At 53.6% G+C, this 25,877-nt stretch overlaps 1 protein-coding gene across 1 annotated transcript in view; it reads left to right on the forward strand.

Moving 5' to 3' along the window:
• The first annotated feature begins 5,806 nt into the window (after nt 1-5,806).
• EPHB4 (EPH receptor B4) overlaps nt 5,807-25,877 on the forward strand; it is a 31,265-nt gene continuing 11,194 nt past the window's right edge. The window contains exons 1-12 of the mRNA XM_017886162.1: nt 5,807-6,328; nt 8,993-9,063; nt 9,336-9,623; nt 10,590-10,986; nt 13,898-14,053; nt 14,306-14,638; nt 15,543-15,667; nt 16,984-17,149; nt 20,585-20,687; nt 20,888-20,952; nt 21,696-21,809; nt 21,908-22,155. Coding sequence (XP_017741651.1) covers nt 6,277-6,328; nt 8,993-9,063; nt 9,336-9,623; nt 10,590-10,986; nt 13,898-14,053; nt 14,306-14,638; nt 15,543-15,667; nt 16,984-17,149; nt 20,585-20,687; nt 20,888-20,952; nt 21,696-21,809; nt 21,908-22,155 — 2,118 coding nt within the window. The 5' untranslated portion in view covers nt 5,807-6,276. The remainder of the gene's footprint in view (nt 6,329-8,992; nt 9,064-9,335; nt 9,624-10,589; nt 10,987-13,897; nt 14,054-14,305; nt 14,639-15,542; nt 15,668-16,983; nt 17,150-20,584; nt 20,688-20,887; nt 20,953-21,695; nt 21,810-21,907; nt 22,156-25,877) is intronic.

Genomic DNA, 25,877 nt, shown 5'->3' on the forward strand with positions numbered 1-25,877 from the left:
AAGAGCAAGACTCCGTCTCAAAAAAAAAAAAAAAAAATTAAAAAAAATAAATAAATAAAATAAAATAAAATAAATTATCCAGGCCAGGTGCAGTGGATCACACCTGTAATCATAGGACTTTGGGAGGCTGAGGCGAGATGATCACTTGAGCTCAGGAGTTCAAGACTAGCCTGGGCAACATAGTGAGACCCTATCTCTACAAACACTAAAAATATTAGCTAGGCATGGTAGCACACGCCTATAGTCTCAGCTACTTGGAAGGCTGAGGCAGGAGGATAGCTTGAGCCTGGGAGTTTGAGGCTGCAGTGAACCTCAATCGTGCCACTGCACACTCCAGCATGGATAACAAAGGGAGACCCTGTCTCTTAAAAAAGAAAAAAAAAAGGTATAAAAATTAATCTTTGGATTGAGAGAAGAAATCACAACTGACCTCAAATATTAAAAATATGACAAATATCATAAATATTATATAAGCTAGAAAATAACATTTATAGTAAATAAGCTTGACATAGCCCTGGAATATGCATTTGCTACCTTTTTCTTAGATGTGTACTCTTTGATCACCTCTTCATATGATGATTTTGTAATATTATTTTCTATTCTTTCTCCATCTTTCCTGTAGGATGGCTGATTACTTTTTTCTTTGATATGGGATCTCGCTCTGTTGCCCAGGCTGGAATGCAGTGATGCCATCACGGCTCCCTGCAGCCTAGAATTCTCAGGCTTAAGTGATCCTCCTACCTCGGCCTCCCCAGTGTCTGAGACCATAGCCACATGCCACCACGCCCAGCTACTTTTATTTTATTTTTTGGTAGAGACAGGGGTCTCCCTTTGTTGCCCAGGCTGGTCTCAAACTCCAGGACTCAAGCAATCCTCCTGCCTTGGCTTCCCAAAGTGCTGGAATTACAGGCGTGAGCCACAGTGCCTGGCTAATTTTTTTTTGTGTGGGGTGAGGTGGTCGGGGGAATGGAGTCTCGCTCTGTTGCCAGGCTGGAGTGCAGTGGCGCGATCTCTGCTCACTGCAGCCTCCGCCTCCCAGGTTCAAGTGATTCTCCTGCCTCCACCTCCCAAGCAGCCTGGCTAAGTTTTTAAGGTTTCATTACTGTTTATAAAAATTTATTTGAGCTTTACAACTCTGTTGGTAATGTTGAAAGCTCTATCAAATTCCTTTTGTAACAGAGCTGTAAGATTTCAGGTCTGAATAGTGTTGTCCTGCTGAAACTCACCTTCGAAACTGTTTAAATTGATGGCACTTATTAACCAGGGCCATGGAAGAAGCCAGGCAGGTGACAGGTGCTGAAGCTTAAACTTCATGAACTTTGGGGTAAACCTGAACTTTGGACCCGACACAGTTAGGTGGCCCAGAAGAGGGGGAGACTGAGATGTGGAAAGAGTAATGAGAAGTTCAACAATTTACAGAGAGAGGGATGATTTGTTGCTTGTTATTTCTTACAATAGGAAAAGCTCTAACTCCAAGATTACTCAAAACAACTGTCACAATCTGGACAAGAAGAAGTAAACTCATTAGCTCAGCATGGTCCCAGGCTGGGGTCCCAGCTCCTCGGGAGGCTGATGGAGGATGGCTTGAGCCCAGGAGGTCAAGGCTGCAGTGAGCCATGACTGTGCCACTGCACTCCAGCATGGGCAACAGAGCAAGACCCTATTTCTAAAAAAAAAAGAGAGCCAGGTGCGGTGGTTCACGCCTGTAATCCCAACACTTTGGGAGGCCAAAGCAGGTGGATCACCTGAGGTTGGGAGTTCGAGACCAGCCTGACCAACATGGAGAAACCCTCTCTCTACTAAAAATACAAAATTAGCTAGGTATGGTGGCGCATGCCTGTAATCCCAGCTACTTGGGAGGCTGAGGCGGGAGAATTGATTGAACCCGAGAGGCGGAGGTTGCGGTGAGTCGAGATCGCACCATTGCACCCAGCCTGGGCAACAAGAATGAAACTCTGTCTCCTAAACTAAACTATAAAATATAAAATAAAATAAAATAAAATAAAATAAAATAAAATAAAATAAACTCCAGTAGCTGTCGGTGGATGTTATGTGCAAGTACTGACAATGCAACATGTGATAGCAGTGTGTTGCTCTGGGCTGGGAACAAAGGTGGCAGCCTAATATTTTGGGTAGGGAACAGCAAAGTACTCTAATAATGAGGAAGGGAGAGCCTGAGATTTGTTTGGCTTGCAGAACAGGCATGGATTCAGGTAGTAACGTCAGTGGTCATCCACGTTCTGTAATTCGGTGGCTACTGAATTTGCTTGCCTGGAAAGCAGTTCTGGGTGGTCTGAGGGCGGAGGACATGACTTCACACACACAGGATAGACCAAGGGTGGTTCCTGAGAACTGAAGTGAAAATCTCAGATGCCATCTCCACGTAAAGGGGAGATCATGGGATTTTTTTTTTTACCGGGTTATAATTCACCAGATGACATAAAACTATATTAATTTTTACCAGATTCTCTTTGAGGCCAGGAGCCACGTTTTACAAATCTTGAAAACTAGCAATGTGATCACTCAGCACATAGCAGATGCTCAAGAAATATTGCATTTATTCATTTTTTTTTTTTTTTTTTTTTTTTGATACGGGGTCTCGCTCTGTCGCCCAGGCTGGAGTGCAGTGGCCGGATCTCAGCTCACTGCAAGCTCCACCTCCCGGGTTTACGCCATTCTCCTGCCTCAGCCTCCCTAGTAGCTGGGACTACAGGCGCCCGCCACCACGCCCGGCTAGTTTTTTGTTCTTTTAGTAGAGACGGGGTTTCACCGTGTTAGCCAGGATGGTCTCGATCTCCTGACCTCGTGATCCGCCCGTCTCGGCCTCCCAAAGTGCTGGGATTACAGGCTTGAGCCACCGCGCCCGGCCTATTCATTCTTTTTTTAAAAAAATTATTTATTTTTAGTAGAGACGGGGTTTCACCGTGTTAGCGAGGATGGTCTCGATCTCCTGACCTCGTGATCCACCCGTCCTGGCCTCCCAAAGTCCTGGGATTACACGCATGAGCCACCGCACCGGCAATTTATTCATTCTTTGACTAGCATACACTAGATGGTAGGAAATGGATTACTGCCTCCTGGTGTGGGGGGTGGGCTGATGACCTGACATGGGATAGAATGTTTTCTCTCTCTCTCTCTCTCTCTCTCTCTTCCTCTCTCTCTTGCTTTCTCTCTTCCTCTTTCTCTCTTCCTTTCTTTCTCTCTTTCTTTCTTACAGGGTCTCGCTATGTTGAGGCTGGTCTCAAACTCCTGGACTCAAACGATCCTCCCATCTCTGCCTCCCAAAGTGCCGGCATTACAGGTGTGAGTCACTGTGCCCCACTGAGATGAGTGTTTTCTTTTTTATTATTAATTAATTTATTTTGAGACGGAGTTTCACTCTGTTGCCCAGACTGGAGTGCAGTGGCACGATTTCAGCTCACTGCAACCTCCACCTCGCAGGGTTCAAGCAATTCTCCTGTCTCAGACTCCCTAGTAGCTAGGACTACAGGTGTGCGCCATCATGCCCAGCTGATTTTTGTGTTTTTAGTAGAGAAGGGGTTTCACCATGTTGGTCAGGCTGGTCTCGAACTCTTGGGCTCAAGTGATCCACCCGCCTTGGCCTCCCAAAATGCTGAGATTACAGACCTGAGCTACTGTCCCCAGCCAGAAGACATAACTTTTAGAGGCTACAGGATCTGGGTACAGAGTGAGAGTGGCAAAAGGCAGGGCAGGGGTTTGGGAGAGGGTTGCAGAGAACCCCGAGGGAGAAGCTGAATAAGAGAAGGGGAGACTGGGACTGCACTGGGGAGGGAGGAGGGAATTCCCAGCTCCAGCCTGGTCTGCCTGGCTCCAGCAGAGCCGGCTGTTTCCTGCCCTCGGTGACCCACCCCCCCCCACCCCAACCCGTGCGCAGGACCCAGGCAGAACAGCGAGGAAGGGCAGGGGTGTGGGGAACACCTCTTGCAGCAGGAAGATAAGTAATCCGGGACAAGAGGTTATCACAGGCCCGGCTGTCCTATCTGGGACGTAAGGGCGCTTGGCAGCCCCCCAAGCATCCTGGACTCCAACATCTCTCTTGCTGGGCTCTTCAAGATTCTGTCCCCCAGCAGGGCGCGGTGGCTAAAGTCTGTAATCCCAGCGCTTTGGGAGGCCAAGGTGGGTGGATCACTTGAGGTCAGGAGTTCGAGACCAGCCTGGCCAACATGGCAAAACCCTGTCTCTACTAAAACTACGAAAACTAGCCGGGGGTGGTGCCCTGCGCCTGTAATCCCAGCTACTCGGGAGGCTGAGGTTGCAGTGAGCGGAGATCACACCACTGCACTCCTGGGAAATAGAGGGAGACTCCGTCTCAAAAAAAGAAAAAAGGATTCTGTCCCCGCTAATTACTGTGGGAGTCTAAGCTCTTTCTTTCTGCCCCTTGCAGGGGCTGACTCCTGGAGCAGCACCCCCTCCAATCCATCCATCCATCCCGTAACCCACACGGTAAGTTCCCTGAAGTAGAAGGGGGTTGGTGGGAGGAGCACGGCTGTGCTGGACCCTCCCCGCTAACTGATGGGAGGGTGAGGGGAGTTGGTAATGAGAGGAAGGGCCCCTCCCAGTCATCCCGAGGGCCCCCAGGAGCCAGACAGGAAACAGCTCAGGAAAGACAGCAGCCGCAGCCGCAGCCCCAGCCTCAGGGGTCATGGCTGCAGGCGGCGGGGAAGCCCCCCCAAAACATGAGAGTGAGAGTGAGAAGGGCGATTTGGAGATCTAGCCGGACCCCTCACCCTCTTGGACACACCCACCTTTTTTGTTTGTTTGTTTTAAGACTTCGTCTCACTCTGTAGCCCAGGCTGGAATGCAGTGGCTAGATCTTAGCTCTCAGCTCACTGCAACCTCAGCCTCCCGGGTCCCGGTTCAAGCAATTCTCCTGCGTCAGCCTCTCGAGTAGCTAGGATTACAGGAGCGCGCCACCATGCCCAGCTAATTTTTGTATTTTTAGTAGCGATGGGGTTTCACCATGTTGGCCAGGCTGGTCTTGAACTCCTGACCTCAAATGATCCGCCTGCCTCGGCCTCCCAAAGTACTGGGATTACAGGCGTGAGCCACCGTGCCCGGCCACACCCACCTTTTCTTTACCGTTGCTTCCTTGATTTTTCTCTACTCCCCAGCGCAGCTTAATGCGCGCCCCCTCTGGACATTTTCCAGGGCTTGGTGGCGCGCACAATAGGTCCCCAACACTGAATGTTTATGGGGTGACTGTGAATGTTCGCTGCAAGGTTATCCAAACTGGGACTGCTCCTTGAGGCCCCCTGGGCGGCCCTCTATTCTCCAAAGCTTCTACTCCCTTTTCCTTCCTTTTCCCCCAAACGCAGTCCCTGCGCCCACTAGAGGGTAGTGGGCGCATCCAAGAGCGGCATCTGGAGTCCGCAGCAAGGTCAGAGAGGGCTTTGTGTGCGCGGTGAACATTTACGTGCACGCCTGGGCGGCCCTCCGTGTTGCTGCTAGGTGTGTGTTTTCTCTGCTCCCTGGTGCCAGCAGGGTTCGGGCCTGTCCCGGGGGTCCCTGGGCCCCAGCCCCGACATGCTCGGTCCCAGACAGCGCGCAAGGCCACGGCGCACATCTGGGCGGTCCCGGGGCTCCTCACCCGCCGCCCCTCCCCCTTCTCCAAACTTTCTCCCAACTTCCCGACCTGCTCCGCTCGGTGCCCCTCTCCGCTTCTCTCATGAATTATTCAGTAGCGTGAGCTCCAATCAGCGCTCCCCAGGCCCTCGCCGAGCCCCGGCGTTGGGGGAGCTGCCCCGCCCCCGCGCCCCCTCCTCCCGGGCCGGCGCCGCCGGCCCAGTCCACGCTGCTCAGCGCCGGCCCGGCCGCCCGGGCTCCGGCGCGCAGTCTCCTCCTCCCGCTCCGTCCCTGCTCGGGCTCCAACCATCCCGCCGCGGAGAAGACTCGGCCCGGCGGCCGCGAGCAGAGCCACTCCAGGGAGGGGGGACCGGAGCGGCCGGCTCAGCCTCGCCACCCGGCGGGACCCGAGCCGGAGGGACCCCGACTCTCAGCCCACGTCTGCTGCGCGCCCGCCCCGGCGCGCGGCCATCTGCCAGCACGCTCCGGGCCCGCCGCCCGCGCGCGGCACAGACGCGGAGCCACACTTGGCGCCGCCGCCCGGTGCCCCGCACGCTCGCATGGGCCCGCGCTGAGGGCCCCGACGGAGAGTCCTCGCGGAGAATCGACGTCCACCCGCCCAGGGAGAGTCAGACCTGGGGGGGCGAGGGCCCCCCAAACTCAGTTCGGATTCTACCCGAGTGAGGCGGCGCCATGGAGCTCCGGGCGCTGCTCTGCTGGGCTTCTTTGGCCGCCGCTTTGGAAGGTGAGTTTCCTTTGGGGAGGCACCCCGTCACTCCTGGGACCTCCCCACCACATCTGGGCCTCGGAGTGGAGTGGCCGGCCTCTGTCTACCTTTACCCGGGCACTCCAATCCCAAACACTTAGGACCGATAGCGCTGGAACGGGAGGGGGGCGGGGAAGAGGCGCCCGGCGGGGAGTGGAGTTTTCTTTTGTTTGGGAAAGAGATGGAGTCTGGCTGCGAACCGGGACATTCCCCTGCCCGGGCTCCCCAAACTCTCACTGTTGACTCCATACGCCCCTGGCAGCCTTTCCTTTCCTCCCCACCCCACTCTTCAAAACTATCTGCAAAGTTTCTGTTCCAGTCCCACCTCCCGCCCTACATGAGGGAAGGTTTCTGGAGGAGCAACAGCAGACAAGGCAGAACTTTTCGTGCTAGGCCCTAAAATGACCCCCACCGCCAATTCTTTAGCCATCACACCTTGATCCTCCAATTCCACACTCCTGCAACAGGATGGCCTCCTTTGCATTCACACATCAAACCCCCAAACCGCTCTCCGGCCCACTGCCCCTGCCCCTGCCCCTGCTATAGAGTGGCTCTTTGGTTTCTACAGGCTGCACCCCACTCCTTTAAATGCGGTCTAGACCCGGGCCCCAGGTGAGTCCCGGGCTTCCCTTGAGACCTAGGACCTACACAGCCCCCAGGTAGAAACTGACCTACATGGTCCCCACATTGCCCTAACTTAACCAGCCTATCTCCCGCCTCCTGGTCTCTCCAAGTGTTTCTTTGGCCATGGATCGCTGTCCCTCCTGGTCCCCTAGAGGGGAAGCCAAGAGCCCTAGAAACCCTCCTTCTGTGTCCCTAATCTCCTTTCAGTGAGCTGCCAACACCCCCCTTTCTCTGTCTGCTATGAAAGTGGTCTATGGGGGGTAGGCTATGAGGGACTCCCGAAGGGAAGCTTTCAGTGGAGTTAGAAAAACCCTCTCCCCCCTGGGCTGGGCAGGATTGCCCTGGGCTGGAGATCAAAGGCTAGGTGTGGGGTTGGGAGTGAGGGGAGGTTTGCCCAGCTCAGAAAGGAGAAGGGGAAAAAAAAACCGTGAACGAGGGGAAGAGGAAGGCCAAAGGGGTGGAAAAACCACGAGGACGAGGTGTGGTGAGAAGGAAAGACGCAGAGGAAATGGTGATTGTGACACCTATTACCTGAGTGTTTCCAAGCACTAAGCCTGTGCTGAGTGCCTTACAAATGTTAATTTCACCCATCCAGCAACGCTGAGGGTGGGTGCTATCATTGCCCCCATTTTTCAGATGAGGAGGCCGGGGCTTAGTTAAAGTTATGTAGTTTTATTTAAGGCCCTGTGCTCGGAGGAATGGCGAGAAGTGGAGGCCGAAAGCAAAGGAGAGATAGTGACTTGTCAGAAAGAGAAATTGAGGTGGACAGAGAGTGGAGGAGGAGAGAGGTGAGAGACACACGAACTGACAGATCAAAGCGTGCTGCAGCTGAGCTGGGGTGCAGAAAGGGAGCGGGCTCTGGCTCTAGGCTGCGGACAGCCCGAGGCAGAGACAGTGTGTAAATTGGAGACAGGAAAACACTATCCCGGCTGGAACAATGGAGGGTGGAGACGGCAGCCTCTATCCACCCCCTTCCCAGAACCCGGGCATCCTGTCCCCAGCGAGCAGGACTGTCTCTTGCCACCCATGGGGACCCTGCACCTCTCACCTCAGGCTGGCTGGCTTCCCAGCTGAACCCTGGCCAGAGGACATCATTTGGACCCCAGGAAGAGGCTGCCTCACCCACCCTCTTTGCCTTCTCTCCTGCAGCTCCCATGGAGTGGGAGCCAGGTGTTCTGGCTCCCCTCTCCGCCCTTCCTAGCACCCGCTGCCCCCCACATTGCTAGCCCCTGAGGGGATTCCCCTACCCTCCCTCCTCCAATCTCCACTGCCAGGGGCTGTGCAGTTTTTCCTAATCCCCCCCTTCCTCCAGTGCCTGTCCCCTCCCCCGATGATTCGAGCCAAGCCAGGTGTGTTCAACCCTCCCATTCACACCGCCCCCCATAATCTCCTCCCCTCTGCCTTCCCGTAACCAAATCCAGATGTGAGGCCTCTGCGGGAGCCTGGGAACCCTAGCATCCTGGCCTCCAGCGCTTCCTGATCAGGGCACTCGTGAGGAGGGAGGTGCTGGGATGGGGGCCAGGGCTATGCCCCAGGCACAGAGCACTCCCTTCAAGGAGGAAAGGACGGGGTGTTAGGTCTGAAAGCAGGGAGGGGTCTTGGACAGGGAGTGAAGTTGTGGGGTAGAGAGACCGATTCTGGGACTTGGGAGGGGAAACATGGAGGCTAAGACAAGAGGTTCCTCTCCCATACCAGCAGCCTCTGCTCTTGGGGGTCAGGACCAGGGCACGGCTTTCATTTTAACCCTTTCTGAGCTGCCGCCCCTTCTCCCCGTTCATTTTGATCTCCCCCGCTCCTCCAGGAAGGCCTAGATCTGGGGTATCCCACGGGAGCCCCATGCCTACCAGATGTTGGCGGTGGGGTTGGCACTTAGCAAAAGAGGCCAGAAATTGGAGGCGGGTGCAGAGGACAGGGCTTAGTCCCCTGTTGGCCCCTCAACTCCTCTAGTTCCCACGGATCTGGTCTTCCTGACCTCCATCCCCAACCCCAAGCGGCACTGACTCTGTCTGTCTGTCTCAGAGACCCTGCTGAACACAAAATTGGAAACTGCGGATCTGAAGTGGGTGACGTTCCCTCAGGTGGACGGGCAGGTGAGAGCTGCACCCAGGAGCTGGAGCTCTGAAGGGAAACTGAGGGAGGAGGGAGGGCCTGTGCCACCTGCTTTCTGTGCACCACTCCTCACCCCTGTCCCCCTAGATGACACCAGCCCCAGCAGTGTTGTCTGAGCCCTTCTCCTCAGAGGCGCCCTCCCCGCAGTACCAGCGGGCCCCCTTTCTCCGTCCCTCTCACTCTAGGATTCACCCCATGCAGCCCTCTCCCTGGCAGCTCCCCAGCCCCCTAGCTGACCTCCTTCTCTGCACAGTGGGAGGAACTGAGCGGCCTGGATGAGGAACAGCACAGTGTGCGCACCTACGAGGTGTGTGACGTGCAGCGTGCCCCGGGCCAGGCCCACTGGCTTCGCACGGGCTGGGTCCCACGGCGTGGCGCCGTCCACGTTTACGCCACGCTGCGCTTCACCATGCTTGAGTGCCTGTCCCTGCCTCGGGCCGGGCGCTCCTGCAAGGAGACTTTCACCGTCTTCTACTATGAGAGCGATGCGGACACGGCCACAGCCCTCACACCAGCCTGGATGGAGAACCCCTACATCAAGGTACCTGGGCGCCACTGGGGCTCAGCCACAGCCAAGGTGGGATTCCAGCCAGCAAGCCTGGAGGGCAGCCGATGTAGTTCTGAGGCCTCTGACTGGGGCGCTAGGGGCTGGAAGCAGGAGGCTTAGGTCTGGGGAGGGAACAGGGTGATCTTCTGGGCGGAGCAGCAGAATATATGGGGGCTGCCTGGCCCGGTCCCCAGGGAGGCCCAGGGGTCAGGCTTCTCCTCCAGTCAACTCAACCACTCTACCCCACTACGCTCCAGCCACGCTGAGTTTCTCCCATTCCCTGACTGCACCTGGCTGGTTTCCAGCTCATGACTTTGCAGCGGTGATGTCTCCACCTGGGGGCCTCTCTGCCTCTCACACCCCTACTTGTCTTCCAAGTTCCAGCTCTGAGATCTTGCCTGTGCTGCCTCAGCTGATTCTCTCCTCCCTACAGTCCTGCATAACTCTGTCCACCTGCGTGTCTCAGCACTCATTTTACTTTATTTATTTTTCTTTTATATCTATATTTTTAAAACGGGGTCTTCTATGTTACCCAGGCTGGTCTCTAACTCCTGGGCCCAAGAGATTCTCCCACCTCGGCCTCCTAAAGTGCTGGGATTACAGGCGTGAGGCACTGCGCCCGGCCTCAGGGTACTTTATAACTTCCCTAAGATTCATTCATTGCTGTCTCCTTGACTCTGAGGTCAGGGCCTGGCATGGCGTCAGTGTCAGTAAATGTTTGTAGAATAAGTGAATAAAAAGGGCAGAGGTGCAGGCCAGAGGCTGGGCACATCACAGGAGCTTTGCAAGGATGAATGGACAGTGTGGGGGCCTGCAGAAAGTGTGCCCTGGGGAAGGTGGAGGGAAGGTTCTGGAACAGGAACCAAGGAGGCCCAGGGGGGTGAGCTGGGAAAAGCATGACAGTCCACTGGGTCCTCAGGGAGTGGGGACAGCAGCGATGTGCCTCCCCCGCCCCGGCAGGTGGACACAGTGGCCGCGGAGCATCTCACCCGGAAGCGCCCTGGGGCCGAGGCCACTGGGAAGGTGAATGTCAAGACACTGCGTCTGGGACCACTCAGCAAGGCCGGCTTCTACCTGGCCTTCCAGGACCAGGGTGCCTGCATGGCCCTGCTCTCCCTGCACCTCTTCTACAAGAAGTGCGCCCAGCTGACTGTGAACCTGACCCGCTTCCCGGAGACTGTGCCTCGGGAGCTAGTTGTGCCCGTGGCTGGCAGCTGCGTGGTGGATGCCGTCCCCGCCCCTGGCCCCAGCCCCAGCCTCTACTGCCGTGAGGATGGCCAGTGGGCTGAGCAGCCAGTGACCGGCTGCAGCTGTGCTCCGGGGTTCGAGGCAGCCGAGGGGAACACCAAGTGCCGAGGTGAGAGCTGGTGCTTCCCCTGCGACTGCTGTTCATCCGGGGGAGAGTCCTGAACTCCACTCAGGACCCACTTCTTAAGCTTCCATTTTATTTAGTTAGTTGTTGAAATGGAGGCTTGCTCTGTCTCCCAGGCTCGAGTGCAGTGGCGCAATCTCTGCTCACTGCAACCTTCGCCTTCCTGGTCCCAGTTCAAGCAGTTCTCCTGTCTCAGCCTCCCGAGTAGCTGGGACTACAGGCACACGCCACCATGCCCGGTAATTTTTGTATTTTTAGTAGAGACAGAATTTCACCATGTTGGCCAGACTGGTCTCAAACTCTTGACCTCGTGATCCGCCCACCTCGGCCTGCCAAAGTGTTGAGATTACAGGTGTGAGCCACTGCACCCAGCCAACTTTCTGTTTCAAATGCTCTTCCCTCTCCTGAGCACTGTTACCAGAGGGTCTGTTTTCTGAGCCCTTTCTCATTTCCAGACTTCTTTTTAACCTTGGCCAACTTCCCTGCTTGCCGAACATGGGAGGCTGGGCTGGGCTGCAGGACTGTCCTGTGGGGTGGACCTTGTTGGTGTAGGGACACTTGTTCATTGTAAGTCTCTAATTTACTGATACTGAATTCTCACTTAGCCTTCTTTCTAGAGCAGGGCTTCTTACCCTCTGGTTTTCTAGGGAATCTGTGAGCTTTGATGGAGGAAAAAAAATGACTTTATTTATTTATTTATTTATTTATATTTATTTTGAGCCGAGTCTCACTCTGTCGGCCCAGGCTGGAATGCTGTGGTGCGATCTCTGCTCACTGCAAGCTCACCTCCCGGGTTCACACCATTCTCCTGCATCAGCCTCCCTAGTAGGTGGGACTACAGGCGCCTGCCACCACATCTGGCTAATTTTTTGTATTTTTAGTAGAGACGGAGTTTTTCCATGTTAGCCAGGATGATCTCGATCTCCTGACCTCGTGATCCGCCCGCCTTGGCCTCCCAGAGTGCTGGGATTACAGGCGTGAGCCACCGCGCCTGGCCGAATTTTTTTTTTCTTTTTTGAGACAGTGTCTTGCTCTGTCGCCCAGGCTAGCATGCAGTAGCGTGACCTTGGCTCACCGTAACCTCCGCTTCCTGGGTTCAAGCGATTCTCCTGCCTCAGCCTCCAGAGTAGCTGGGACTACAGGCATGCACCACCACACCTGGCTAGTTTTTGTATTTTTAGTAGAGACGGGGTTTGCCATGTTGGCCAGGCTGGTCTCGAACTCCTGACCTCAAGTGATTTGCCCGCCTCCACCTCCCAAAGTGCTGGGATTACAGGCATACATCACCACACCTGGCTGGAAAAAAAAAGACTTTTTATTTTCACCTGAAATTCATTAATTTCCACTTGAAATTCCACCTGCGGTTGTAGCAGGACCTGAGACTTGGGCCCCATGGAAATCATAGCTATTGCCTGGCACAGTGGTTCATGTCTGTAATCCCAGCACTTTGAGATGCCAAGGTGGGAGGATCACTTGAGCCCAGGAGTTTGAGACCAGCCTGTGCAACATAGCAAGACCCCGTCTCTACAAAAAAATTTTAAAATAATTATCTGGGAGACCTGCCTGACCAACATGGAAAAACCCTATCTCTACCAAAAATACAAAATTAGCTGGACATGGTGGCGCATGCCTGTAATCCCAGCTACTCGGGAGGCTGAGGCAGGAGAATCGCCTGAACCCGGGAGGCAGAGGTTGCGGAGAGCCGAGATCGCGCCGTTGCACTCCAGCCTGGGAGCGCACTCCAAAAGGAAGCAGTTTGGCTGTTTTTGCCCAGGCTGGAGTATAGTCGCAGGATCTCAGCTCACCGCAACCTCTGCCTCCCGGGTTCAGGCGATCCTTCTGCCTCAGCCTCCCAAGTAGTAGCTGGGATTACAGGCATGCATCACCACACCTGGCTACTTTTGTATTTTTAGTAGAGACAGGTTTCCACCATGTTGGCCAGGCTGGTCTTGAACTCCTGACCTCAAGTGATCTGCCTGCCTTGGCCTCCTTCTTAGGGAAAAAAAATCACAGATATTTACAGCCCATTCCAAGAGCCAAAACATTGTTTTTGCTCATGATGACTTCAGTATTACGGAGGTTAAGAGACCTGCTGCTATATCTTTGTTTTTTTTTTTTTGAGACGGAGTCTCGCTCTGTCGCCCAGGCTGGAGTGCAGTGGCCGGATCTCAGCTCACTGCAAGCTCCGTCTCCCGGGTTTACGCCATTCTCCTGCCTCAGCCTCCCAAGTAGCTGGGACTACAGGCGCCCGCCACCTCGCCCGGCTAGCTTTTGTATTTTTTAGTAGAGATGGGGTTTCACTGGGTTAGCCAGGATGGTCTTGATCTCCTGACCTCGTGATCCGCCCGTCTCAGCCTCCCAAAGTGCTGGAATTACAGGCTTGACCCACCGCGCCTGGCCCTGCTACTATATCTTAATAAAGAAACACAAGTGTTGCTGTAGGCCAAAGTTTTTTCCTCATGTTTCAGTCATTGCATTTCAGCTTAATTGGTTTCCCTGGTATTCATATGTATTTTGTGGTGTGCATTTAAAATCATAATTTGGAGTAGAGGTCTTTGTGTGGGCTTCACCAGATTGCCAAGATTAGGGTCAAAACAGGTTAGGATCTCTTCTCTGGAGAGAATCTCCTTTCTCCTCTAAGAGGAGAGGTTTTGAGATCTTTTGTCCATTTTCCCACCTTAGCACTTCATCACCCTTAAAAGCGCTGGAATTTTTTTCTTTTTTTGGAGATGGGATCTCAGTATGTTGCCCAGACTGGTCTTGAACCCCTTGGCTCAAGCGATCCTCTGGCCTCAGCCTCCCAAAGCGCTGGGATTCGAGACATGAGCCACCAGGCCCACCGTGCAGATGGATGTTTTCGTGCATGCTTTTGATGAATGCTTTCTCTCTCTCTCAGCCTGTGCCCAGGGCACCTTCAAGCCCCTGTCAGGAGAAGGGTCCTGCCAGCCATGCCCAGCCAACAGCCATTCTAACAGCATTGGATCAGCCGTCTGCCAGTGCCGCATCGGGTACTTCCGGGCACGCACAGACCCCCGGGGTGCACCCTGCACCAGTAAGTGACCAGCACCCAGGTGCAAGTTCATTGGGGAGGGGTCACAGACCCCTGAGATGGACCCTGACATGGCCCCCATCCTCCCTGGGCTTCTTCCCTTTGTCCCTGGCATGCTGGTCCCTAGCCCAGAGGAACAGGTGGAGCCCGCTTTCTCAAAGGCAAGAGTCCAGCATGGCTGCTGGTCCCTCCACAGACCTCTCCCCACCACCGCGGAGCAGGTCAGCCTCTGCCTGACTCCCTGGTCTCCTGCAGCCCCTCCCTCAGCTCCCCGGAGCGTGGTTTCCCGCCTGAACGGCTCCTCCCTGCACCTGGAATGGAGTGCCCCCCTGGAGTCCGGTGGCCGAGAGGACCTCACCTACGCCCTCCGCTGCCGGGAGTGCCGACCCGGAAGCTCCTGTGCGCCCTGCGGGGGAGACCTGACCTTTGACCCTGGCCCCCGGGACCTGGTGGAGCCCTGGGTGGTGGTTCGAGGGCTGCGTCCTGACTTCACCTATACCTTTGAGGTCACTGCGTTGAACGGAGTGTCCTCCTTAGCCACGGGGCCCGTCCCATTTGAGCCTGTCAATGTCACCACCGACCGAGAGGGTGAGACTTGGGGGCTGGGGCGGCTGGTGGTCCAGCGGGAGAGATGTCACTGACGGCCTGAAGGGGAGAGGCAGGGGCTGTGAAGGGTCCCCAGGAAGTGTGAGGGGCCGAGGCTTTGGGGGCAAGAGGCAGAAAGAGGGCAATGGCTGGGCTCAGTGGCTCACTCCTGTAATCCCAGCACTTTGGGAGTCTGAGACAGGTGGATCACTTGAGCCCTGGAGTTCAAGACAACCCTGGGTAACATAGGAAGATCTTGTCTCCACAAAACATAAAAATATTAGCCAGGCGAGGCGGTGTGTGCCTGTGGTCCCAGCTACTCAAGAGGCTGAGGCGAGAGGATCGCTTGAGCCCAGGAGTTGGAGGCTGCAGTGAGCTATGATCGCACCGCTGCACTCCAGCCTGGGTGACAGAGTGAGACCTTCTCTCAAAATAAACGAATAAGAAAGAGAGGGTGAGGAGGACATAAAGGTGGGCTGGAGAGTTAAGTACAGGAAGGCTCCCGATGGGACTGGGGGCCGAGAGAATCAAGGAATTCTCGAAACAGCCGGGGAGAAACTGAGATAAGCGTAGCCAGCAGAGGAAGTGTTGGAAAAGATAAGGGACACGGCCAGGCTGATCATAAGGTCAGGAGTTCAAGACTAGCCCGGCCAACATGGTAAAACCCCGTCTCTACTAAAAATAAAAAATTAGTCAGGCATGGTGGTGGGCACCTGTAATCCACTTGGGAAGCTGAAGCAGAAGAATTGCTTGAACCCGGGGGGTGGAGGTTGCAGTAACCCGAGACTGTGCCACTGCACTCCAGCCTGGGTGACAGAGCAAGACTCTGTCTTGAAAAAAAAAATTTTTAAAGTTAAGGGACAGACCTACCATGCAGAAGGGTTCCCTGTGTCTCTGCCTCTCACAGTACCTCCTGCAGTGTCTGATATCCGGGTGACGCGGTCCTCACCCAGCAGCTTGAGCCTGGCCTGGGCTGTTCCCCGGGCACCTAGTGGGGCTGTGCTGGACTACGAGGTCAAGTACCATGAGAAGGTGAGGCCATCCCCCGGCCCTGGGGTGGGTGGGCAATGGGTTGTGCTCTCCTGGCTGTGACACGTGGGTTGTAGGCACCTGGCAGGTATTTGAATTTCAGCTCTGCCATGGATTCCCTGGGCAGCCTTGGGTGAGCCCCTTGGCCTGTCTGAGCCTCAGACTCTTCATCTATAAAATAGTTACTGTAATAGTTACCAGCGGCTGGACACAGTGGCTCAGGTCAGGCGTGGTGGTTCACGCCTGTAATACCCTGCACTTTGGGAGCCAAGGTGGACAGATTGCTTGAACCTAGGAATTTGAGACCAGGCTGGGCAACATGGTGAAACCTCATCTCTATGAAAAATTTAAAATGAAAAAAATTAGACTGGGCACAGTGGCTCATGCCTGTAATCCCAGCACTTTGGGAGGCTGAGGCAGGTGGAACACCTGGGATGAAGACTTCGAGACCAGCCTGGCCACCATGGTGAAATCCCCATCTCTACTAAAAATACCAAAATTAGCTGGGCATGTTGGTGGGCCGCTGTAATCCCAGCTACTCAGGAGGCTGAGACAGGAGAATCACTTGAAGCCAAGAGGCGGATGTTCTAGTGAGCTGAGATGGCGCCATTGCACTGCAGCCTGGGCAACAGAGTGAGACTCCATCTCAAAAAAAAAAGTTTGCCAGGCATGGTGGCATGTGCCTGTGGTCCCAGCTACTCGGGAGGCTAAGGTAGGAGAATCACTTGAGCCCAAGTGATTCTCAACTTGAGATCGAGGCTGCAGTGAGTTGTGTTTGCGCCACTGCATTCCAGCCTGAGAGACAGAGTGAGACCTTGTCTTAAAAAAAAAAAAAAAAAAAATGGGGCCGGGCGTGGTGGCTCAAGCCTGTAATCCCAGCACTTTGGGAGGCCGAGACAGGAGGATCACGAGGTCAGGAGATCAAGATCAAGACCATCCTGGCTAACACGGTGAAACCCCGTCTCTACTAAAAAAATACAAAAAAACTAGCCGGGCGAGGTGGCGGGCGCCTGTAGTCCCAGGTACTCGAGAGGCTGAGGCAGGAGAATGGCGAAAACCCGGGAGGCGGAGCTTGTAGTGAGCTGAGATCCGGCCACTGCACTTCAGCCTGGGCGACAGAGCGAGACTCCGTCTCAGAAAAAAAAAAAAAAATGGTATTATGAATACAGCACATGGCTTGCATACGTAAGTTCTCCCAAAGGCCCCACCAGCTGCGAGGCAGGCTAGTGATGGGAGTGGAGGGCGAGGGGAGGAGGCACGAAGAGCAGCAGGAACTTAGGGCCCCGCATGATGGCCACCCCCCTACTTCTCCTGGACAGGGCGCCGAGGGTCCCAGCAGCGTGCGGTTCCTGAAAACGTCAGAAAACCGGGCAGAGCTGCGGGGGCTGAAGCGGGGAGCCAGCTACCTGGTGCAAGTACGGGCGCGCTCTGAGGCCGGCTACGGACCCTTTGGCCAGGAACATCACAGCCAGACCCAACTGGATGGTGAGCCTGGGGAAGGGATGAAGGTGGGGTTGGAAAGACCCCAAAGTTCCTGGGAAGACCCCAGGTCCCCAAAGTCCAATCTTCTTTTTTTTTTTTTTTGAGATGGAGTCTTGCTCTGTCCCTCAGGCTGGAATACAGTGGTGCCATCTGGGCTTACTGCAAACTCCACCTCCCGGGTTCAAGCAATTCTCCTGCCTCAGCCTCCCGAGTAGCTGAGATTACAGGCGCCTGCCACTGCACCTGGCTAATTTTTTGTGTTTTTAGTAGAGACGGGGTTTCACCATGTTGGCCAGGCTGGTCTTGAACTCCTGACTTTGTGATTTGCCCTCCTCAGCCTCCCAAAGAGCTGGGATTACAGGCGTGAGCCACCGCACCCGGCTAAAGTCCTATCTTCATGTCCTTCTTTCTGTGGATCACATGGCATGCCCTAGAGAGGAAAGAACGTAGGATGTCGAAACCAAAACCAACAGCTGAGTGTGAAGTCCGGGTGGTTCACTCTGTACCCCCAGGCTGGAGTGCAGTGGCGCGATCAAAGCTCACTGCACGGCCAGGCACGGTGGCTCACCCTGTAATCCCAGCACTCTGGGAGGCCAAAGCAGGAGGATCACTTGAGGTCAGGAGTTCGAGACCAGTCTGGTCAACATGGTGAAACCCCATCTCTACTAAAAATACAAAAGTTAGCTGAGTGTGGTGGTGCACGCCTGTAATCCCAGCTACTCGGGAGGCCGAGGCAGGAGAATTGTTTGAACCTGGGAGGCGGAGGTTGCGGTGAGCTGAGATTGTGCCACTGCACTCCAGTCTGGGCAACAGAGCAAGACTGTCTCAAAAAAAAAAAAAAAGGCCGGGTGGCGGTGGCTTCAAGCCTGTAATCCCAGCACTTGGGAGGCCGAGAACGGGTGGATCCACGAGTCAGGAGATCGGACCATCCTGGCTAACCACGGTGAAACCCCGTCCTCTACTAAAAAAAATATACAAAAAAATAGCCGGGCGATGTGGCGGGCGCCTGTAAGTCCCAGTTACTCGGGAGCTGAGGCAGGAGAATGGCGTAAACCCGGGAGGCGGAGCTTGCAGTGAGCTGAGATCTGGCCACTGCCACTCCAGCCCGGGCTACAGAGGGAGACTCCGTCTCAAAAAAAAAAAAAGAGGCTCAGCACAGGCTTGATGTTGAGCAACAACCTGACCCTGAGGCTCTCCATTCCCCATCCAATAAATTGGAAATATCATGAAGCTTCTTGCAGGGCTTTGAGGATTGGAGGTAACAGGTTATTTTTAATATGCTAGGCCAGTGGCTTTCTTTTTTCTTTAACTTTTTTTTTTGAGACATGGTCTTGCTCTATCGCGATCTTGGCTCACTGCAGGCCCTGCCTCCTGTTCTAAATCTCCTGACCTCGTGGTCCACCTGCCTCGGCCTCCCAAAGTGTTGGGACTACAGGCGTGAGCCACCACGCCCGGCCTAACTTTTTTTTTTTTTTTTTAAGAGACAGAATCTTGCTTTATCACCCAGGCTGGAGTGCAGTGGCACCATCTAGCTCACTGCAGCCTGCAACTCCCGAGCTCAACCAGTCCTCCCACTTTAGCCTCCCAAGTAGCTGGGACTACAGGTGTATGCCACCGTGCTCAACTAATTTTTTTTAAAATTTTTTGTTGAGACAGTTTTCCCTGTGTTGCCCAGGCTGGTCTCAAATTCCTGGCCTCAAGCAATCCGCCCGCATCGGCCTCCCAAAGTGCTGGGATTGCAGGTGTGAGCTGCCACACCCGGCCTTGGACCAGTGGCTTTCTAAACCTTGTAATTTTCTGTAATAGCTTTACTGAAGTACAGTTCCCCTGCCATACAATTTGCCTGTTCAAAGTGTACAATCGATACATTCACAGAATTGTGCAGTCACCACCACAAGTAATTTAGGGACATTTTTCAGCACCCTCAAAGGAGACCCTATAGCCCTTAGCCATCACCCTCCACCCAGATCTTTCTGTTGCCTCAACCTCTGGCAAGCACTAATCCACTTTCTGTCTTGAAATCCTCCACTGTGGTCTTCTGTGACTGTTCACCAAGCAGAATGTTTTCAAGGTTTATGCATGTTGTAGTATATATCCGTGGGTTTTTTTGGTTGTGTTTTGCTTTTTGTTTCTTTGTTTCGGAAACAGGGTCTCATTCTGTCACCCAGGCCGGAGTGCAGTGGTTCAGTTACAGCTCAACTGCAGCCTCAACCTCCCAGGCTCAAGTGATCCTCCTATCTCAGCCTCCCAAGTAGCTGGGACTGCAGGCATGAGCCACCATGCCCAGCTAATTTTTTTTGGTATTTTTTGTAAAGATAGATTTCACCATGTTACCCAGGCTGGTTTCGAACTCCTGAGCTCAGGCAATCCGCCCACCTCAGCCTCCCAAAGTGCTGTGATTACAGGCATGAGCCACCGGACCTGATCTGTTTTTTGTTTTTGTTTTTGACACATGGTTTTGCTCTGTCACCGACACTGCAATGTAACAGTATGATCATAGTGCATTGCAGCCTCAAACTCCTGGGCTCAAGGGATCCTCCCACCTCGGCCTCCTGAGTAGCTGGGACATGCCTGGCTAATTATTATTATTTTTTGGTAGAGATGGGGTCTTGCTGTGTTTCCCAGGCTGGTCTTGAACACCTGGCCTCAAACAATCCTCCCACCTCAGCATCTCAAAGTACCGGGATTACAGGCATGAGCCACTGCTCCTGGCCAGTATTTCATTTCTTTATATGGAGACGTAATAATCAGTTGTATGGAAATAGCCAGTTTTGTTTATTATTTTATCTTTTGGTGAACATTTCAATTGTTTCTACTTTTTGGATAAAAACCTGAAAATGTTTCACCTTTAGAATGTTTCATTGAATGGAGATTTTTTTTTGTGGACTCTGGTATTTAAACTACAGCCAAATCACAACCACTCTCTCTGGTGGCTGGCATGCTGGCTTATGCCCAGGCTGGTTCGAGACCAGCCTGGCCAACATGGTGAAACCCCCATCTCAACTAAAAATACACAAATTAGCCGAGCATGGTGGTACACACCTGTCATCCCAGCTACTCAGGAGGCTGAGGCAGGATAATTGCAGAACCCGGGAGGCAGAGATTGCAGTGAGCTGAGATTGCACCACTGCACTCCAGCCTGGGCGACAGAGTGAGACTGCATCTCAAAAAACAAACAAAAATCTACTCTGGCAGTAAAAACATTGTGGAACTTCCTCCCTTGCCCTGAGGGACTTCAGAGGAGCCTGCTGGCCCCTGGAGGACAGTTTGAAACCCGTGGTCTGCTCCCTGACCCTGCCTGCCTGTGTCCTCTCCCTCCACCTGTCCCCTGTACTGGGGACCTGTTCTCAGGAGATCACAGTTCACTGCTCAGAGCTGGGGCTGGGGCCTCCTGCAGGCCCATCAGTTTCTCCTGATCAACAGCCTTTTCTTCTGCAGAGAACGAGGGCTGGCGGGAGCAGCTGGCCCTGATTGCGGGCACGGCAGTCGTGGGTGTGGTCCTGGTCCTGGTGGTCATTGTGGTCGCTGTTCTCTGCCTCAGGTAAGGGCTCTGACACCCGGAGGGGCCAGGAAGCCCTGAGTTGATGGCCACCTGCCTGGGTGCTACAGGGCAAGACTTTCTGGGTGCCCCCAGCCTCTTTTTACTTGAAATCTTCTCCAATCCCTGCTCCTCCTTTCACTGTGTGCCTCATAGAGATGTGTGACTCAGTTTACCTTTTGCTCCTTTCCCATTGGCTACAGGAAGCAGAGCAACGGGAGAGAAGCAGAATATTCGGACAAACACGGACAGTATCTCATTGGGCACGGTGGGTTGCCCTAATTTGATGGAAATAGGGGCTTGGGACTGGGCGTGGTGGCTCCTATCTGTAATCCCAGCACTTTGGGAGGCAGAGGTGGGCGGATCACTTGAGGTCAGGAGTTCGAGACCAGCCCGGCCAACATGTTGAAACTTCGTCTCTATAAAAAATACAACAGTGCCGGTCGTGGTGGCTCAAGCCTGTAATCCCAGCACTTTGGGAGGCCGAGATGGGCGGATCACAAGGTCAGGAGATCAAGACCATCCTGGCTAACACGGTGAAACCCCATCTCTACTAAAATACAAAACTAGCCGGGCGAGGTGGCGGGCGCCTGTAGTCCGAGCTACTCGGGAGGCTGAGGCAGGAGAATGGCATAAACCCTGGAGACGGAGCTTGCAGTGAGCTGAGATCCGGCCACTGCACTCCAGCCTGGGCGGCAGAGCGAGACTCCGTCTCAAAAAAAAAAAAAAAAAAAAAAAATACAACAGTTAGCCAGGCATGGTGGTGGGCACCTGTAATCCCAGCTACTCGGGAGGCTGAGGCAGGAGAATCACTTTAATGTGGGAGGCAGAGGTTGCAGTGAGCCAAGATCGCGCCCCTGCACTCCAGGCCTGGGCGACAGAGCGAGACTCCATCTCAGGAAGAAGAAAAACAACAAGGAAATAGGGGCTTGGGGCCAAGAGCTATGAGCCGAGCCTCCGAGTCCAGTGGGAGTTAATTCCCAGCTGACGGGGCCCTGCCTGTTTTCTCAGGTACTAAGGTCTATATCGACCCCTTCACTTACGAAGACCCTAATGAGGCTGTGAGGGAATTTGCAAAAGAGATCGATGTCTCCTATGTCAAGATTGAAGAGGTGATTGGCGCAGGTGAGAGCGGAAGGCTGCCCGGGCACCTGGGAACAAGCGGGGTGGGCAGGGCCACACTAAGGCGGGAGAGCTGATGACCTCCATGTCCTTGTTTGAAGGTGAGTTTGGCGAGGTATGCCGGGGGCGGCTCAAGGCCCCAGGGAAGAAGGAGAGCTGTGTGGCAATTAAAACCCTGAAGGGTGGCTACACGGAGCGGCAGCGGCGCGAGTTCCTGAGCGAGGCCTCCATCATGGGCCAATTCGAGCATCCCAATATCATCCGCCTGGAGGGCGTGGTCACCAACAGCGTGCCTGTCATGATTCTCACGGAGTTCATGGAGAACGGCGCCCTGGACTCCTTCCTGCGGGTGAGCACCCTCCCTGGCTTCCGCGGCCACCTGGAGTTCCCGCTTACACCCAGAGGCCACTTGGGCTAAGAAGCCAGGACAGACAGTGGATCCCATGTCACCTTCTCCAGCCTTTTCCTCTTGGGCTAAGCCCTGGTCCTCTGCCTTTTTTTTTTTTTTTTTTTTTAAGACAGAGCCTCACTCTGTCGCCCAGGCTGGAGTGCAGTGGTGCAATCTCGGCTCATTGCCATCTCGGCCTCCAGGGTTCAAGCGATTCTTCTGCCTCAGTCTCCCAAGTAGTTGGCACTATAGGCGTCCACCACCATGCCGACTAATTTTTGTATTTTTGGTAGACACAGGGTTTCACCATGTTGGCCAAGCTGGTATCACACTTCTGACCTCAGGTTATCTCCCGGCCTCAGCCTCTCAAAAAGTGTTGGTATTACAGGTATGAGGCACCACATCCGGCCAGTCCTCTGCCTTTAATTTTCCCTCTGGGAAAGGCCAGGCTCCTGGGACCTTCCTTTGCCACTGACCCATACAGCTGAAGGTTGTCGTTCCTTGTTTTTTAAATTTTGTTTTAATTTAATTTTTAATTTTTTTTTAAGACAGGGTCTCACTCTGTCATCCAGGCTGGAGTACAGTGGTGCATTCACAGCTCACTGCAGCCTTGACCTCCTGGGCTCAAGTGATCCTCTCGCCTCAGCCTCCTGAGTAGCTGGAACTACACTCATGTACCACCATGCTCAGCAAATTTTAAAATTTTTTTGTAGACACAGGATCTTGATAGGTTGCCCAGGCTGGTCTGAAATTCCTGGCCTCAAGCGATCCTCCCTCCTCAGCCTCCCAAAGCACTGGGATTACAGGCATGAGCCACCGTGCCTGGCCTGTCATTCTTTCATTTGACAAATATTTACTGAGTGCCTTCTATGCACCAGCCATCCTCCCAGTCCCCAGGAATAAAGCTATGCACACAGCAAACTGGATTTCTGCTCCTGGGGAACAGATGGTCTAGTGGGGCAGGGGGACTGAAAATTAGCAAGTAAACAGACAGCTTTTTAAAAAAGTAAACAAATCATTTCAAATGTGAAAAAAAGCAAACAGGGTCATTCACGCAAATATGGCTAGAGAGGAAAGGGAAGAGCTTACTTTATTTGGCCACTTTACCAGATTTTACTGACTGTCTTTTTTTTTAACTTTATTAGGCTTTTTTTTTTTTTTTTAAGACCGAGTCTTCATCTGTCACCCAGGCTAGAGTGCAATGGTACGTTCTTGGCTCACTGCAACGTCCACCTCCTGGGTTCAAGTGATTCTCCTGCCTCAGCCTCCTGAGTAGCTTGGAATTACAGGCATGCGCCACCATACCCGGCTGATTTTTGTATTTTTAGTAGAGACTGGGTTTCACCATGTTGCCCAGGCTGGTCTTGAACTCCTGGGCTCAAGTAATCCACCCGTCTCGGCCCCACAAATTGCTGGGATTACAGACATGAGCCACCATGCTTGGCCTAGGCATCTTTTTTTAAAAAATCAAAACATTTTTCTATGTAGCAAAATAACATTGCATTGAACAGAATTATAGTGATTCCCTAGCATCATTGAATACCCAGCTGATTTTCACGTTTCTCTAGTTGTTCCAAAAATGTCCTTCACTGCTGCTTTATTCCAACCAGGATCCAGTTCAGGACCAGGCTTTGTGCCTGGTTATTATATATATTTTATTTATTTATTTTAGAAACAGGGTCTCGCCCTGTCACCCAATTTAGAGTACAGTGGTGCAGGCATAGCTCACTGCAGCCTCCAAACTCCTTGGCTCAGGTGATCCTCCTGCCTCAGCCCTCCTGGGTAGCTGGAACTACAGGTGCACACCACCACACCTGGCTAATTTTTAAATTTTTTGTGGAGATGGGGTCTCACTATGTTGCCCAGGCTGGTCTCAAACTCCTGGACTCAAGCGATCCTGCCTCCTTAACCTCCCAAAGTGCTGGGATTACAGGCATGAGCCACCGTGCCTACTGATTATTATATTTTTGCACCTCTCTAAATCCTGAGCAGCTCCTTATGATGACACTGACACACTGAGGGGCTGGGTCTGTTGTCCGCCTGAATGTCTTGTTTTCTGGATTTATGAGATTCTTCTTGTGGGATCATTTATATTGTCTCTCTGTATTTTCTGTAAGAGAAGCTCTATCTGATGCGGGATTTTTTGGTTTAGTTTGTTTGTTTTTTGAGACGGAGTCTCGCTCTGTCATCCAGGCTGGAGTGCAGTGGAACGATCTCGGCTCACTGCAACCTCTACCTCCTGGGTTCAAGAGATTCTTCTGCCTTAGCCACCTGAGCAGCTGGGACTACAGGCGAGCGGCCACCACGCCCAGCTAATTTTTGTATTTTAGTAGAGACGGGGGTTTCACCATATTGGCCAGGATGGTCTTGAACTTCTGACCTCGTGATCTGCCTGCCTCAGCCTCCCAAAGTGCTGGGATTACAAGCATGAGCCACCGCGCCTGGCTAATTTTTGTATTTTTAGTAGAGGCAGGGTTTCACCATGTTGGGCAGGCTGATCTCAAACCCCTGGCCTCAAACCATCCACCCTCCTTGACCTCCCAAAGTGCTGAGATTAAAGGCATAAGCCACCAATACTGGTCAAAGAGACAGAAAGCTGCTTAAAGGCGCAGTGGCTCACACCTGTAATCCCAGCACTTTGGGAGGTCGAGGCTGGCAGATCTGCTAGAGGCCAGGAGTTAGAGATCACCCTGGGCAACATGGTGAAACCTCGTCTCTACAAAAAATACAAAAATGTGCAGAGCATGATGGCACATATCTGTAGTCCCAGCTACTCCGGAGGCTGAGGCAGGAGGATCATTTAAGCCTGGGAGATCGAGGCTGCAGTGAGCCATCATTGCACTACTGCATTCCAACCTGGGCGATCCCATCTCTCTTTTTTTTTTTTGAGATGGAGTCTCACTCTGTCCCCCAGGCTGGAGTGCTGTGGCGCGATCTTGGCTCACTGCAAGCTCCACCTCCCAAGTTCAAGCCATTCTCCTGCTCAGCCTCCCGAGTAGCTGGGACTGCAGGCGCCCGCCACCATGCCTGGCTAATTTTTTGTATTTTTAGTAGAAACGGGGTTTCACCGTGTTAGCCAGGATGGTCTTGATCTCCTGACCTGGTTATCCGCCCGCCTCAGCCTCCCAAAAAGTGCTGGGATCACAGGCATGAGCCATCGCGCCCGGCCTCCCATCTCTTAAAAAGAGAGAGAGACGGGAAGGCGAGTGCAGGTGAACCTGGTGAACAGAGGAGAGATGGTAGACCCTGCATTGGGCAGTGTGATGAGAACCCGCTGGAGGGCTTTGGCAGGAGAGTGGTTTAAGAGGATCCCGCTGGGCACGGTGGCTCACACCTGTAACCCCAGCACTTTGGGAGGCCGAGGCAGGTGGATCACTTGAGGTCAGGAGTTTGAGACCAGCCTGGCCAACATGGTGAAACCTTGTCTCTACTAAAAATACAAAAATTAGCCGGGCGTGGTGGCTCAAGCCTGTAATCCCAGCACTTTGGGAGGCCGAGACGGGCGGATCACGAGGTCAGGAGATCGAGACCATCCTGGGTAACACGGTGAAACCCCGTCTCTACTAAAAAATACAAAAAACTAGCTGGGCGAGGTGGCGGGCGCCTGTAGTCCCAGCTACTCGGGAGGCTGAGGCAGGGGAATGGCGTAAACCCAGGAGGCGGAGCTTGCAGTGAGCTGAGAT

Source organism: Rhinopithecus bieti, unplaced genomic scaffold, assembly GCF_001698545.2.
Source record: "Rhinopithecus bieti isolate Rb0 unplaced genomic scaffold, ASM169854v2 scaffold_14454, whole genome shotgun sequence".
Classification (NCBI taxonomy): domain Eukaryota; kingdom Metazoa; phylum Chordata; class Mammalia; order Primates; family Cercopithecidae; genus Rhinopithecus; species Rhinopithecus bieti.